The sequence below is a fragment of the Staurois parvus genome, unplaced genomic scaffold (assembly GCF_062004578.1).
Source record: "Staurois parvus isolate SC_StPar_1 unplaced genomic scaffold, SC_StPar_1.0 ptg000469l, whole genome shotgun sequence".
Lineage (NCBI taxonomy): Eukaryota > Metazoa > Chordata > Amphibia > Anura > Ranidae > Staurois > Staurois parvus.
Genome location: NW_028318265.1, coordinates 2,918,846 through 2,936,239, shown reverse-complemented (window position 1 = coordinate 2,936,239; position 17,394 = coordinate 2,918,846). Strand labels below are relative to the sequence as shown.

The window sequence follows — 17,394 nt, the reverse complement described above, 5'->3', positions numbered from 1 at the left end:
GGGTGATTTGCTACAAATAAATGCAGTGAATTTCTCATCTGTTTTGAAAGTGCTTTTCTTTTGCTGTCTGCTGCAATATGTGTTGAAAGGCTGTCTGCAGATAGGAAATGCTGAAATTTCCACTGACTGGTCTCCCTAATGCCCGCTTGTTCACTGAAGTTGAAGTTCAGGCAGCGCTGATACCATGAAGCCAGTTCTGCCTTAACTAAAAAGAACACCTGTGCAGAGTGCTGGGGCTCTCACTACCCCAGTTATGCCCTCTAGCACTTTACTCTGCCATGCATTGCTTTGCATACACACCCAAAAGCCCACCCACACCATATGTGTGAAAGCTGAAGGCTGTTGATAGTTTTAGCTCTGCAGGACACCCTATATGAATAGGGTATAACAAAGCACGCCCTGCACAGCTCTTCTCCAGGTGACTGCAGAACACAACACTGATGCTGTAACTGGTGATTACAGTACACAGACTTACTGAGAAAGGTACAGCTAAAATGAGGGCTTATGTAGAGGTAGTTTTTTTTTTTTTCTTTTTTTTTTTTTAATGCTAGCAGCCTTGCTTTAACAGCCCTGCAGCTAATTCTGATTTATCTGCCATTACATGTTTTTTTTTTTTAAGGAAATATTGGATGAGGTAGTCGGATCGCCAATCCCAGAACCGCGGCAGCGAACAAGACTCCTGCGGTCACAGTCAGAGAGTTCAGACGAAGTCATTGAGCTGGATCTTTCACATGGGAAGAAGGACGCTTTTGTGCTAGAGGTAAAATTAGAGATTGTCCTTTTAGTTATATGGTGTTCAACAAAGGTAAGCATCCTGTGAGAGATGGAGACATTCTTTAAAGAGACACTATCACCTTGCCCATGTATGGCAAAGTGACAATAACTTTGCAAAGGACCCCTTGGACCCCTTATAATTACACCACCTGCATTCCCAATAAGAGTAATAGCAGTAACATTTCAGTTGTACTTTCTATTCCCATCAAATTCTTTGATGGAAGTTGTCTTTTGGAATACTGGGCAGCCTAGGCAATGAATAAAAAGGCTGGGCCAAAGAAAGTCAGACTGGAGAGGAAAGCGCTACATGATGCTGCATGTCCTTCAGACAGAAAATGGGACGGGGTCTTTCTGACATGCTACATGCTACTTATGCACGTTATGAAAAACTCAGTGTGCAAATAAGCTTTTACAGCTGTGCAAGACTGAAGATTGTATATTAGCTTAAAAGATGAACTCCCAACAATGGATGATTTATACATAGTTACAATGGTCAAGCTTGGACCAATATAACTATGTATATACTATACTTAGCTAATGCCCCTGGAAGCTGGAAATCACTGAAGTATACGTCGCTGCTCCAGTGATCTCCACTTGATTCTGGGTTCAGTGCTGAGCCTCTGGCTTGCTTGGATTGTGAACACAGGAGGTCAGCCATTCAGCATGAGCAGCATTCAGAAAATGGTATGCATTCTCTGAATGAATGAAAAGCTTTCTCTGATTGGACAAGATGTAGAGTCTGATGTCACTGCCAAGCCTCTCCACCTTGTCCGAACAGAGAATGCTTTTCCTTCATTCAGACAATTCAAAGGATTCTCTAAATGGTGCCTGTGCTAAGCAGCTGGGCTCCTGTGGGACCCAGAAGCAAGTGGACATCACTGGAGTAGTGGTGTCTACTTCAGTGACTTCCAGCTTCCAGGAGCATCAGCCAAGTATGGTATATACATTGCTAAATTTGTCCAAGCTGGATCAATGTAACTATGTAAAAATATACCACACCTGGAACTCATCTTTAAAGTTTGGCACTTTAAGAAAATCTCTCCTTCACAGAACCCTCCTTTGAATAATGGGTACACTTTTATTTAGCCTGCACTTTAATAGTATAGACTCTTTACTATAAGTAGGGCTCATATGTGCTTGTTGTACCATGTATTTGTGTTACAATGTATTCTGTTCTCTTTGTATTGCTTCCTTTATATAAAATACCCGGTGTTCCTGCCAGTCCCCCTGCTTTCCTATTTCGGACTGACTACACTAGGGATGAAAGCACATCCATCCCACCATAGTCTGTTTTCTGGCTGTGTTGGAAGCACAGCCTGCTTATCCTTTAATGATCAGACTTGTGCTGGCATGCTCCCCCCAACACCCCCCCCCCCCAACTGCCATTCACTGGAAAGATCAGTATACTGCTCATTAGAACTAATGGCACCCACCCGTGGGTCCGCGGTCCTTGGTGCGGGTGCAACTTTTTCATATTCCCAAAGATGAAGAAGGGTTTGAAAGGACACCATTCTGGTAGTGTGGATATTGTCCAAAGAGCTCTGAACACCATCCCACTTGAAAACTTCCAGAGATGCTATGAAGAATGAAAAAATCGCTGCAAGCATTGTGTACACTCACAAGGTGCATACTTCAAAGGAGATAATGTTCAATTGTAAAATGTTTCAATAAAAGAATTATTAAAATATCATTCTCATTACTTTATGGTCACACCGTGTGTGTGTGTGTACATACATATATACTCACACACAGACAATGTTTTGCCTTGCATTTCTGTTTTAAAATGAATAGGTTTTTTATAACAAGTTAACGGTTTACAAAAACTTTAGAGGACTCCTGATGGTAGTCTCCAAAGATCCTCTGCATTGGTTGAGACCACACGACTGGTGCCTCAGCATCGGTACATGGCCAGGCACCAGTAGAATGCAGAATAGGCATAATTACATTTTCCAGATAAAATTAAGCCTGAATTTTAAAATAAAATGTTGGTAGTTTGTCAGTACAGCTCCAGTTCAGATGACTCCATCCTACAATTACTACAGCCATTCCTGTTCCTCTTCTTTCCAATCCTATATTCTTATTTTTTCTCAGAATCGTCTTTCCACCACAGCTTAAAATTCACTATCTGGACTCCTGGCTATCTCGCTGGACATCCTATTCCTTAACCATGGCCATTAGATTTTTGATAGGCATGTTCAAGATTTTGGTGTTTCTGTGAATGTATGCTAATTTGTGAGATCAGGTACTGATGTTTGATGAGAATATCTGGTTACAGTCAGCATTCTAGTTCATTTACGGGTGTTCAATAGAGTTGAGGTCAGGGCTCTATGCAGGCCACTCAAGTTCCTCCACAACAAACTAGTCAAACCATTCCTTTATGGAGCTGGCTTCGTACATAGGGACACAGTCATTGCTGGAATAGAAAAGGACATTCCCCAAGCTGTTACCACAAGATTGGATGTGCACATTTATATAAAATGTCTTTATATGTTGTACCATTAACAGTGCCCTTCCTGGAAATACCTGAAATTTATCACTAGGAGGTGTCCGTGTACATAAATAGATATAGACATAGTGTAGATGTCATGGTTAGTTGTCCACGGATACTTTTTCATATGATTTATACAGCTGTCATTTTTCATTTTCATCATATTCTCCACCTGCTGGATACCACTTTTGTGTCCTATTTAAACTGTTGATGAAAGTTCCAACAAATACAGATTATGTAAAGTCAGAGACTGATTACCAAAACTGCTGGAACTGCAACAATTTGGCACCAACAGCCCTTATTTTAGTACAATTGGTACCAAAATGTTGATGGGATTTATTTAAAAGCTGACCTCTTGAACCTTAAGGACAACATTTTTAAGCCTCCACAGGGCTGTTAATAACATATTACAACATCCACAAGACAGATACACTTACAACTTCACAGTCTTCCGTGATTACTCTCACCCTTCAGCATTTTTACATTCCTTATTAGCAGTTTTACATAAAAATAAGATCCAGTTGTCTTGTATGCTGATCAAGTGGTGGGGTTCTGGCAGATACTCAACACATAAGCCAATAAACGCATTTCTTTAGGTTTTATGAAAGTATATTAACATCAAGGCCACGTCCACACCATACGTGCAGAAAAACTGATGGAAATTTGCACGCAGATTTCAGTTGCAGCGACATTAGTTTTCATGCACGCTTCAATTAGCTTTATAAATGTTGCAGATTCCTGCACAGAAAAAAAATGCACATGATACCAGTGTTGTGGTGTGAACAGAGCACATAGAAAGTAATTGATTTTGTGCCCTTGCAGAACGCATAGAGAAAAACTGATGTCTCTGCACCGTACTGTTAACGAGCCTTAAAAATAAAATGGAAAAAACATTTTTATTTCATTACCATAGCATTAACATATGCAAAATTAACAACATTTGTCATTATATAGTTACATCATATGTACATATCAACACACATTCAAGCCTGGTAGAGGCCTAGAAATGTTGTGAAGGAACTAAGGATCACATTTTTAATAACAATAATAAGTTACTAAGCTTTTTTTTTTATACATTGTGTTTCAAACTTATATTGGCATCCTAAAAGTCCCAACGTTTTGGTACCATATGTAAATGTAAAGATTTTATAAGCTTTTTGTTTTTTGTATTTATTTTTTTTATCCCACACTCAGACTTGCATGTTTATTTCCTTTCAGATCGATGACACAGATGCAGTGGAAGATGTACATTCGCTCCTTACAGATGTGCCACCCCCGCCAGGTGAAACACTAGCCATGTCATCCAAAATGTATTTATCTATTTTAAATGAAGTGGAGCAGATTTTCTCATTCTTCAGAACTGAATGTGTGTTATATTTCTATGGGTACTCCATTATGAAATACTTATGTATATTTGCACATTCCCTGGAGGAGAGATTGATGCAAACAGAATTAATTTATCTTTCGCCTCTAGTTGATGCTTTGTAAACATACATGTACAAACTGAACCAGTGACAAAACCAAAGTCTTAGCCACAACCATGCAGAGGGTTGAAAGAGAGCTCACTGGATTTTTCGATAGTATTAAAGACCTGGGGGATGAAACAAACCAATGAGTATATATTTCTGTTCATGAACCATACAGACCCCTGATTAACCCCAATGTCCTCTTTGCAGGATTTTTTAGCTGCAACACAGAGATTATGCCTGGGATCAACAACTGGACCTCTGATATCCAGGTGATTATCTCTTCTTCTTTTGAGTTATCTTTCCTGATTGTTGTCATTACTGAGCTGGATGCTTAAGGTGTACTGGTGTTGTGTCTGGACTGTGCACTCATGTTTAAAATGTGATGTGTAATTCATGTTTGTTCCACCATGTCCTTTCTCCAACTGATATTTGAATGGGAGGATCAGCTTTTCATTATCACCCACTAACCAGTCCCAGTGTTACAATAGCTGTAGCATCTGTATCTCTTCATGCCATAAAATTGATCTGTTGTTGCAGGGAATGCCTGTAATGACTTGAAGCTCAGTTCAGTTTTTTAGGGAAACCTGAGAGCCAATTACACAAGCAAGACATGACATTTCTAAGGGTGTGTTGTACATACACAATCTAAATGACATCTCTGTTTTGCTCAATGCAAGATAACGTTTCAATTCTGTTACAGTTTTAAAAATCGCAGGGGCTGCAGACTGAATTATAAATTTAATTTGCTAAAACATTCAACTAAAAATAGTTTTATTGTAATTATAATATTTGAGTGAATATGACGTTTCCCTTTAGAATAGTAAAAGGTGTACTCACTCTTAATGTCCTTTTTCAGATGTTCACATCAGTTAGGGTTGTCAGAACCAGCAGCATGAATCTAACCAATCAGACCCTGAACAAGAGTTTCAACGATATGTGCGAGAATCTCTTAAAGGTGTGATGTCATTATTTACCCCGTCTTTCACTCATGACTTATCCCCCCATGCCATTCTCTCCTCCTTTTACTCTGTCGCTCATCTTTCCCTCTTTCCCTTTCCTTTTCCTTCCCTTTCCCTCTGCCTTTTCCCTCTCCTTTTCTCTTTCTTTCCCCTCTCCTTTCTCTTTTCCTTTCCCCTCTCCTTTCTCTTTTCCTTTCTCCTCTCCCTTCTCTTTTCCTTTCTCCTCTCCCTTTCCCTTTTCCTTTTCCTCTCCTTCCTCTTTTCCTTTCCCCTCTCCTTCCTCTTTTCCCTCTCCTTTCGCTTTTCCTTTTCCCTCTCCTTTCTCTATTCCTTTCTCCTCTCCTTTCGCTTTTCCTTTCTCCTCTCCTTTCTCTTTTCTTTTTCCTTCTCCTTTCTCTTTTCTTTTTCCTTCTCCTTTCTCTTTTCTTTTTCCTTCTCCTTTCTCTTTTCCTTTTCCCTCTCCTTTCTCTTTTCCTTTTCTCTCTCCTTTCTCTTTTCCTTTTCCCTTTTCGTTTTCCCTCTTCCTTTTCGCTTTTCCTTTCTCTTTTCTTTCTTCCTTTTCCCTTTCCCTTTTCGTTTTCTCTTTCCCTTTTCGTTTTCCCTCTCCCTTTTCCTTTTCCCTCTCCCTTTTCCTTTTCCCTCTCCTTTCTCTTTTTCCCTCTCCTTTCTCTTTTTCCCTCTCCTTTCTCTTTTTCCCTCTCCTTTCTCTTTTTCCCTCTCCTTTCTCTTTTTCCCTCTCCTTTCTCTTTTCCTTTCCCCTCTGCTTTCTCTTTTTCTTTTCCCTCTCCTTTCTCTTTTCCTTTTCTCTCTCTTTTCTCTTTTCCTTTTCTCTCTCTTTTCTCTTTTCCTTTTCCTTTCTCTTTTGCCTTTTCTTTCGTCTCTTTCTCCACCCTCCCACTCTTTCTGCCTTGTCTTTTCTTTTACATAACACAGTTTGCAAATCTTTTCCCCTCTGCAGAGCCTATATTTTAAGCTCCGTTCGATGATTCCCTGCTGCCTCTGCCATGTCAATTTCACAGTTGCAGTCCCTGAGGATGAGGCAGTACAGGTATGGAGGTTTATTATTATCTGGTGCATCCTAATAGATTATCTAAGTACTGCGTGACACTCTGTTCACCAACAGTAACTGCTATGTTCCTTATCGTCCCATGTGATTGATGCAGGTTGCAGTTACCGCTGTTGCTATCACATACGACAAACAAAATGCGTTACAGGCCCCAAGCAGCAAGCTGGAGAGTGCTCAGACTCGTGGTAAGCAACTGCAGGAGGATCATACTAATTTATGAAGCATTGGTGTACTGTAACTTTTATCACCAAAATTTTAGGCATCTTATATCTATACAAAGGGGGAAATAGTAGTTCTTAATCAGACAATTGCACTACTTCTCTTTTGAGGGATATATATGTATCGTGAAGATTGGCACCTGTTCTTATTTTACCATTTGCCCACTTCCCATAGCAGATGTACTGCTACAGGGTGGCTTCGCTGGGCAAAATCACATAAATATACATGATTTTACATTACTGGGTAGGGGGTATGCGTGCCGCACTACCCGCTTTGCTATTGGCTCCTGAGGATATCAATCACCAGGTCCTGGACGGCGATTTTCAGTGATTGTTGGCGGAGCTGAGAGGGGAGAGATCTGTGTGTAAACAACACAGATCTCTATCCTGTCAGCATGGACGTGCTGCTTTCTGTCTCTCTGCATAGCAAAGAGAAAGCAACAGGTCTGCTTAATAAAACACACAGTACACAATCTAATCACTCCCTAACACACAATTAACCCTTTGATCGCCCCAAATGTTAATCCCTTCCTGACCAGTGTCATTAGTACAGTGTCAGTGCTTTTTATTAGCACTGATCACTGTATTCGTGTCACTGGAGATGTCAGTGGCAGTTAGTCAGTTCCCACCCAGTGTCAGAATGCCTACCGCAGTCTCGCTATAAGTCGCTGATCGCCGCCATTACTAGTATAAAAAAATAAATAAAAATTCCAGTATATATACCGCCATTTGTAGAGGCTATAACTTTCACGTAAACCAATTAATATACACTTATTGGGATTTGGTTTTAGCAAAGACATGTAGCAGAATACATTTGGCCTAAATGTATGAGGAAATTTTATTTTTTAAATTTTTTGTTGAATATGTTTTATAGCAAAAAATAAACAAAATATTGTTTTGTTTTTTTTTACAAAATTGAGTCTTTTTTTTTCTTTATAGCGCAAAAAATAAAAACTGCAGAGGTCATCAAATACCAACAGAAGAAAGCTCTATTTGTGGGGAAAAAATTACATAAATGTCATTTATGTACAGCGTTGCATGACCGCGCAATTGTCAGTTAAAGTAACGCAACGCCGTATTTCAAATAATGGCCTGGTCAGGAAGGGGGGTAAATCTTCTGGAGGGCAAGTAGTTAATGTAGCCCTGGAAAAGATAAAAAATAAAACCAACACCCATAGTGACCTAAATCAGTGAAAATAGAAAACAAACAAATTACAGTATTTTTTATGATTGTGTTCAAAGTTCAGCAAGTGTTTCTTTTTAGAAGAAATCTTCTATATCAGTCTTCATGAGATTAATTTGCATGAATACTCATACATGAGTTCCCTGCACTCCTCCCTAAATTTAAATTGCACTCCTCAGATATTTTACTTTTTCTGTTTAGAAAAGGTAAAACACACTTTATACAACTCTCATGGCAGGACTTCTCCAGCTGGAAATGCTTCACTCTGAATTGAAGGACTCTTTTTAGGTATGCTCCAGGGCACTATGTAAACAGACATCAAATTACAGTGATGCCACCAGCCTACCTTGCTAATGTGGTTTTTCTTCCCCAGCACACACTCTCCAGTCAACTCCATTAACCGCTACTAACACATTTCATCACTCTGGACTTTCGTCAAAGAGTGTAGCCTGGTATATGCATGCTCCGTCTTATGCCAAATAATCTCCTCAGTAACCATGACAATGATTGACCCCCAACTCCTCCCAAGCAGTTTCCTTTATGTTAATTCTTAACCATAGCAACATTAAATGGTACTCCTTCGCAATATACCTTCCAACCTGCGATTCTTAAAAGCTTACAGCAGTATTACTTGTTATCTCAGAATAGTACAGAAATATATCCAATCTATAAACATAATCTTGGTAATTCAATAGGTCAATTAGACTTCAGTTACATAAATAATTATCCATACTAACATCTCAGTGCAAACAAATTTTAGCAATAGGTGACAAATAGAGGTTCATCAAATTACATACTCATAATATTTAAGAAGGCTGTTATAATATATCAGTCATAAAAGCTATTACTAAACATTCTATATTATATAGAAATTGACAGCACAGCATTCACATACCTAAAAACAAATACATTTAAATACCCAAACCATGTATACAATTATGACTCCCAAATCCATTAATAAGCACCATAAGTGAAAAAGTGATTGCAAAAAGTCTATTTTTAAATATACATTCATTGGCCACTTTATTAGGTACACCTTGCTAGTGGAAGAAAATATCTCCCACACCATTGCACTATCACCACAAGCCTAAATCATGGATACGAGGCAAGATGGGTCCATGCTTTCATGTTGTTTGCCTTAAATTCTGACCCTACCATATAAATGTCGCAGGAACCAGTCTGCCCATTCTCCTCTGACATCAGCAAGACATTTTTGTCCACACAACTGCCGCTCACTGGATATTTTTTCTTTTTCAAACCATTCCCCGTAAACCCTAGAGATGGTTGTGCATGAAAATTCCAGTAGAACAGCAGTTTTTGACACACTCAGACAAGCCTGTCTGGCACCAACAACCATGCCACGTTTCAAGTCACTTAAATCTCCTTTCTTCCCCATTTTGATGCTCAGTTTGAATCTCAGCAAGCCTTCTTCACTGGGTCTACATGCCTAAATGCATTGAGTTGCTGCCATGTGATTGGCTGATTAACAGTTTGTGTTACCAAGCAATTGAACAGGTGTACCTAATAAAGTGGCCAGTGAGTGTATATCAAAGCATCCGTAATCAAATCTTGTTATCTTCACCCTTGAGTGAATGTGAAATTCTTCAAAACCCATCCAATTGTCCACCACCTGAGCTTGATTTTAAACTCACCAGAGTTGTATGACCCTACTAGTATTTCAGATCATATGCACTTTTTTTGGGAACAGTAATCCCTAAATGGTTCAGCTGACAACCACATTGATAGTTCAGCAACCTATGCAACATAACAAGCCTTATTAGATGCAACACCTATTCTGTTATATATAACCTGACTATGCTACTCTGAGCATCTCTCATCCATCCAGTGCAATCCGACTCTGCAGCATCTCCAGCCAGCTCTAGTGAGTTCCTCCAATACGTACTATAGCCACATTTTTGACTCATTTTGTCGCAATGGACAGGTATCCCTTGATTACATGCATTGTGATGAAACGCATTGGAAGGTATGGCCATGACGCATGCTGGAGGCATCGAGAGCAAGATTGGAGGAACTCGCTAGAACTGGCCAGAGATGTTGTAGAGTCAGATTGCATTGGGCCGGTGAGAGAAGCTCACAGCAGCGTAGATCGAATATATACAGCAGCATAGGAATCTAATTGGACATGTAATCAGGCTTGTTGTATTGGTGCAGGTTGTTGCACCATCAGTGTGGTTGTGAGCTGGAGGTAAAGAAGAACAATTTAGGGATTATTGATCCCCAATACAAGGGCTTATGACCTGATATACTAGTAGAGTCATACAATTTCATTGAGTTTTACATAGTTTCATATTCCCTCAAGAGAACAAGGATTGTTTATGGACACTTTAAGATATAAATAGACTTCTTCCATCATTTTACACTTATGGTGTTTATTATGGTTTAGGAAATAGGTTGGATTACCTATATTAACCACTTGCCTTCTAGAGGATTTACCCCCTTCCTGACTAGGCCATTTTTTGCGATACGGTGCTGCGTTACTTTAACTGACAATTGCGCAGCCATGCAACGCTGCACCCAAATGAAATGTATGTCCTTTTTTCCCCACAAATGGAGCTTTCTTTTGGTGGTATTTGTTCGCCTTGTGTTTTTTATTGTTTGCGTGATATACAAAAAAAGACGAACAGTTTTTGAAAAAAACAATATTTTTGCTTTTTTGCTATAAAACATATCCAGTAAAAAAATGTAAAACTAATTTCGTCAGATTTAGGCCAAAATGCATTCAGCTACATGTCTAAAGAAACTTTCAATACGTGTAAATGAATTAGTTTACGCGAAAGTTATTGCGTCTACAAATGGCGGCATATATACTGGAATTTTTTTTTTTTTTTATACTAGTAATGGCGGAGATCAGCGACTTATAGCGGGACTGCGAAAAGCATTCTGACACTGGGGAGAAACTTACTAACTGCCACTGACATCCCCAGTGACCCTAATTCAGTGCTAATAAAAAGCACGGACACTGTACTAATGGCACTGAGCAGAAAGGGGTTAACTTCTGGGGTGATCAAAGGATTAACTGTGTGCTGTTTTACAAACTGTTCCATGTCGGTTTTACTGTGTCAGCATGCTGCTTTGTATTGCGCAATACAAAGCAGCATGCTGGTTCTGACGGGAAGGATCTGTATTGTTTACATACAGACCTCTCCCCTGTCAGTGTTCCTCGGTGATCTCCAGGTGCCTGTCTGGTTTGAAATCCCTGGCCTGGACCCAGTGATCGACAGCTGTAGCCGCCGATGGCGGCCCCCCCCCCTTCGCCTGGAAATCCAAAATCACGTGTATATATATATATATATATACGTGATTTTGTGCTGCCCTGTAGCAGTAGTTCTGCTATAGGGTTGCAGGAAAGCAGTTAATTTGTTATTAGATATGTGAGTGCTACACTGTCAATTTTTGTGTATAATATAAGTATAGAGAGCTGTTGTTGCACTTTATTGGTGAGCTACAGTACAGGAATTTCCTTTTTATATACACCATAAACTAAACATTCTATGTAAACAATAAACATAAATGTATAAATATACTAAAAAATGAAATTAAAATCACAATTAAATATTTTATTTTCTCTAGTTTCCGCAGACACGGACGAGCAACTGCAGTTTCCTCTAGAGTTATCATCGGATTCCCCTGGACTGCAGCCCTTCTCCCCGTCCAAAGGTGAGTGTTTACAGTATGTGACTGTGCTGGATAGGAGACTCCCCAAATCTGGGTATATATAGAGAGTTTTTGCTTAGCCAGCGGGTTAAGCAAAAAAACCTGACAGATTTCCGCATTCACTTCACTTGCTCAACCCGCTGACCGAAAAAAAAAAAAAAAAAAACTCTTTATGTATACTCAGCTTTTTCTCCCCCACCATACTACATCAGAATTCACAGATCAGTGCTGCAGCCGTTGACTGCATGTGCTGATCGAATGTTAGCTTTTCAGCAGGACCATTTGACAGAATTGCCAGTCTAACAACCGACTTCTTCTGAGCAGAGAGAGATACACACGCATCAAAATTCGTCCAGTTCCTGCTGAACCGACCGAATTTCAATAAGTGTATACCCTGCTTTAGTGCTTCTGCTTACTGACCTGGAAGCCCTCCCATTTTATTTAGCCCAGAGAACAACTGGCGGATTTGTGTTCTTTTCAATTAGTCATTTTCAATCTGCCTAGGAATTCCCACTCCTTCAGACTGACAGACACCCATCAAGGCAGTCTTCCCTTTGGTCTTGCATGGTTGTATAGGCTCCTTTCCTTTCTTGTACTGAAATTTCTGATTTCACTAAACACATTAAGCTACTCACAATCTGGGTTAGAAGCTACAGCAAGTCAGATAAAGCCTACCTTTCATATTCTGGCTAGGGGACATGCAGCATCATCTAGCCCTTCTCTCCCTAGCCTGACTGTGCTTGGTCTGCCTTTTTCACTCATTGGATTACAGTTTATTTTTAATCATGAAGGCTCATCATCACGTGGGAGTTACCTAGGGTGACAAATTCAGCCTGCTTTGGTATGTTTATTCCTCCAGACTGGCATCCACCCATCAAGACATTTTGATATATGCATAACTCCTCCTAACTAAGAGGTAACCCACTGCTTGTATCAGGGCTGACAGCTCTTGAGAGGAGTACTGAGGCAGGGTGATGTTTTCAGAAAGATATGTACAGCTCCCAGCCAGTCCCTCCCACCAGCCTTGATCTGCCTGCCTTACATAGCAGAGACCCAGTGGTGATCTCACGAAGTCTAAAATACGGTATGTAACAAAAATGGAGAGGTTTTTATTAAAAAAAATGTAACTAGCATTTAGATGAGGGGGTCAGGAGGAACCAGGGCAGGCAAAATATAAGCAGATTAAGCGTAAGCTTTAAAGTAAACCTATAGCCTAGATATTTAATTTTTAGTTTGAGATATCATGTGATCAGATTAGAACGTTTATTGGGTTTTTTCACTCTCTGTGTTCCACATGGAACATTCATGGATACCATTGTCACTGAACAGGAAATAATGGAAAAGCTGAAATATTATAGTTGTCACTAGAACAGGATGTGCAGTAAAATCCTCCAATGGGAACACCAGTTCCGGTGACAGCTGTCTTGCACATTCCCTCCTAGCATTAAGTAGCTATATAAATATTTAATTCGTGACTGCTTCCCTTTAGACCAACCTCTATAACAGTATTTCTTTGCTTTTTTTCCCAGATCTCCCGGAACGAGGAGGTTCCCCAGCCAATGCCATCCAGCGAGGTAAGACATCCACATCTCCCTTCTCTTCTTTACTGTTACTTCTTTTCTTTCCAAGAAGCCAATAATTTGCTTCATCAGGACACATTGTGATGAGCAAGAGACGTCATCCATGTTTTTTTTTCTTTGTTCCTGTCTTCTCTGTCTGTGTGTTTCCAGTCACTGCCGCTGATTACAGTTCCTTTGCAGACAGATGCAGCAGCTGGATAGAGCACATAAAAATGAGGGCTCAGACCATAAGACGCGGATCAATTAAAACAAGTAGGCAGCTGTGTGTTTCTTCATTGTCCTGATTGTCCCAGGCCGACATGTCACACGCCGTGGTGATGGGGGGGAGGGGACTGTCTACCCAGATCAATCCCACAGAGTGTGAAACTTATTGTATGTAGATATTGGAGATGTGAGTGTTAACATTGTGTGTTTACATCCCAGCAACATCTAAATTGCAGCCTGATTTCTGTGTAATAATTGCTAATTACATCCAAAATCATACAGTTTCGTGAAGTGGTCAGGATTTTAACAGGTTAGGTGAGCTTTTTTGACACCAGTTTCTCTTTAAATTGTCTGTCCACCTAAAAGCAAACTTAGGTGAAGGTGAAGTTTTGCAACAGGCAAGAGGAGCAGGCGCTCTCAAGCCTGCAATATGTGCCTGTATCCATGGAAGTAGGTGGTGGCTGAATGGAGCTTGTTTGCACTCCCCATGGGTCATAAGCAAATAAACAGCAGCCCTCTGATGATATCAGCGTCTTGTAAAACTTTATTGTTCAGCACAATTACACAGAAGGCCTGCCCAGAACCTCCTATTATGCGTTTCTCCCAGAAAATGGCTTAATCTCTATAATTAAGTGCTTTCCACATGTGTAATATGTTTGAGTGGCCTCCTGACACACAGCAACAAACCTAAAATCCTACCTGCACAATGTTTGGAATCGTAGCGCACCTCAATGCTTCGTAGTAAGTTACAGTATGTTGCAATGCATGTGTATTGGAGTGCCATTAAAAAAAGAATGACACTACAGCGCACCAACACACATAACATTGTAGTGGTGTGAATGGGCCCTTATGGAGAGGGAGAGGGGTTCTGTAGTTCAGGGGAGAAGTGGGCAGGGTACCAACACTTCTTGGGATTTCAGTGGAATAGGCACATAATATTGTCAGTTCAAACAGGAAGTTAGGAGCTCACTGGATTTCTGGCAGGTCAGCGGGTATTTCTCTGTACTTGCAGAATTTGTAAAGGGGTAAAACATGGGAAAATGTGCATGTATTGCAAAGATGTACTTGAATTTGTTTGTATGGAGCCATTGTAGTTGAAAAACCTTTTTTTTTTTTTTTTTTTTTTTTTTAACACAAATCTAGTAGAGTCCACCTTAACAAGGAACCCCGTCCTTGAGACTGTTCCCTCTAATGGTGGTCTGTCTGAGCCACTGAAGGAAGGTGGCATGAGAAGAAAAAAAATCTAGTAAAAATATTTTTAGAGCAGAAGAATATTAATCCATTTTCCAAGGACAGTAGTAAATAGTTGGGGCTTACTGGCAGTAGGAGGGGTAATCCTGGACTGGCCTACTGTTTTTTGGTTTGCAAGTGTCCAGTCCTTCTGTAGGCAGCAGTGTAACACGACAGTATGTGACTTCCTGTGTCACTCAATAGACGAAAAAAAAAAAAAAAAAGTCATGTGACCAGCATCTCTTCTGTGTCTGCAGCGTTGTGCAGAGAGCACTTTGTAGGACACTGTAGGCTGCACACTGCAGCCTAAATTTTACGACTGGCTGGTAAAATGCAAATGCAGTGCTGTGCTTTGCTGTGCCCATCTGATAGTGGTATCTGTTCTCTGTTAAAAATCTGGGCTTAAACATAAATGTTTAATTTTCACAAAGTTTCCAGAACGTAAGTAGAGTGTAATGTCAGGCAGCGTTTCATGGAACTAGGTGGCATGCACTGTTGCTGTTAGGTTGTTCCTATAAGTGCACACAGTGTATGGCAGTTGCTGGTAAATCTGTCCATCATATAATTTCTTTGCTTGTTTCCAGAATCCAGAAAGTGTAGGGCAGGTAATCAAACATGGTAATGTAGCTAAGGTGTGAATAGGTCCCTATAAAGAAGGTGAGGTGTTCTGCACTTCAGAGCAGTGGGTGGGGGTAGTGGGTGTAGCTGACAACACTGTTTGGGATTTCAGTGCAACAGGGGCACAGTACTTTCAGCTCAAACAGGAAGTTAGGAGCTCACTAGATGTCTGGCAAATCAACAGGTATTTTTCTGTACTTGCAGCATTTGTAAAGGGGTAAAAAATGAGAAAATGTGCCTATACTGCAAAGATGTACTTTAATGTGTTTGTATTTTACCCCAACATACACTGTAAGACCTTGTTCTTGAAAGCCTTTGGGGGACACTGCAGCAAAATCAGGTTGAACTCACTGGGAACCACTTTGAAGCCATGATAATCCAGCTGAGAAGAATGAGAAGGTTGTTTTTTTGTATAACTGACATAGAGGAGCTAGGGTGATATTTGATAGCGGTGGATGGTTTCTAAAGCTGGTCACAATAGACTTACTGAATGGGTTCTTTTGTTGGCCCCCCTAAGAAGAACAGTGACTTTGGAGTGGCCTTGTGCAAAAAGTGATACATACAGTATATGTACTGTATATACACAGTCCCATCAGCCATAACTGGATGACCACTGACAAGTTAAAGTGGAACTTTGAGGATAAAACTAAAAATGGGCAAACAGGAGGAGTTTTAAAGTAGAAAAAGTATGCTTTGTCTCTACTGTATTAAAGTAAGTTACCTGCCTGTACACCCCTGCACAGTGAGCTGCACATGCACAGCTCATTGTACAAATTCAGCAGTGCTGAAGCTGACTGAACTCCTGTATATGCAGGAGTGACATTGTCTTGGACGGGCCAATAAAAGCGGCCAGCAATCGAGAACTGGCAGAAGGCAAGCCAGCAGAAGCAGTGTTATTCTGTGAAACTTTGTGTCCTGCCATTCATGTGAATGTTACTTGACACGTACTGCCTACCTAAACATTGTTGCTGACCAAGTACACCACTTTATGGAAAACGTATTCACTGATGGCTTCTTTTGGCAGGTTAAGACACCCTGCCATGCTGCAAGAATGGTTTGAGGAACACAACAGTGATTTTGAGGTGTTGACTTTGAATCCAAATTCTTCAGATCTCAGTCCAATTGAGCATCTGTAGAATATGCTGGGAATACAAGTCCAATCAACAGAGGCCCCACCTTGCAGCTTACAGGACTTTAGGGATCTGCTACTGACGGCTTGGTGCCAGATACCACAACATACCTTCAGAGGTCTAACAACATCCATGCCAGATCAGGGTTGTTTTGGCAGCAAAAGGGGGACCTCAGTATATACTCAGTATTAAGTGAATAGTCATAAAGTTATGGCTGCTCATTGTATATATAACGTATACATATTTGTTTATACCACTGAACAGCTTCATAAACACCCACAATGCTGAGTGTTTTCTATTGACGCCAGTAAAGTATTCACATCCAGTAAAATTAAATGCGGTCCCAAGTTTCATGTTGACTCAGAAATGATATTGCCTGTACAGTGCACTAGTCTACTTCACTGACTAGGCTGGGCCTTTAAATAATGAGGTCAATGATTCTTCTGAGATCGGAGGCTTCAGGAGGTACTGCAAACAGGAGAGAGTAAAGCTGGCCATACATTATAAATTTTTCTTTACAATACAATTACTGTACAATCTCCTTTTAGATTTACCTTCAACTATGTAGTGCAAGAACCTATCTGATTAGATAAAATTGAAAGCATTGTTTAGATTTGACCTCATATTATATTGTTTTTGGTAAATCTAAAATTGTTCAATAACAGTGTATAATGTATGGCCAGATCACATGATAATTCATTCCAATCGTCAGTTTACCACTAAGGTAAACCATAGATGAAATTGCTCACAGTGCTATTGTGTTCTGCTGGCGGGGAGCCTTTCTGGCTGGCAGAACACAA

At 40.2% G+C, this 17,394-nt stretch overlaps 1 protein-coding gene across 14 annotated transcripts in view; it reads left to right on the top strand.

Moving 5' to 3' along the window:
• Positions 1-17,394, top strand: part of C2CD5 (C2 calcium dependent domain containing 5) — a 117,403-nt gene that overhangs the window by 86,810 nt on the left and 13,199 nt on the right. For 11 of the 14 annotated variants that reach the window (XM_089689152.1, XM_089689150.1, XM_089689148.1 and 8 more), the window contains 9 exons: positions 620-760; positions 4,481-4,544; positions 4,939-5,000; positions 5,588-5,686; positions 6,649-6,738; positions 6,854-6,941; positions 11,749-11,835; positions 13,362-13,406; positions 13,563-13,664. In XM_089689152.1, coding sequence (XP_089545278.1) covers positions 620-760; positions 4,481-4,544; positions 4,939-5,000; positions 5,588-5,686; positions 6,649-6,738; positions 6,854-6,941; positions 11,749-11,835; positions 13,362-13,406; positions 13,563-13,664 — 778 coding nt within the window. The remainder of the gene's footprint in view (positions 1-619; positions 761-4,480; positions 4,545-4,938; positions 5,001-5,587; positions 5,687-6,648; positions 6,739-6,853; positions 6,942-11,748; positions 11,836-13,361; positions 13,407-13,562; positions 13,665-17,394) is intronic. The other 3 variants (XM_089689154.1, XM_089689146.1, XM_089689143.1) reach the window with 2 other exon arrangements.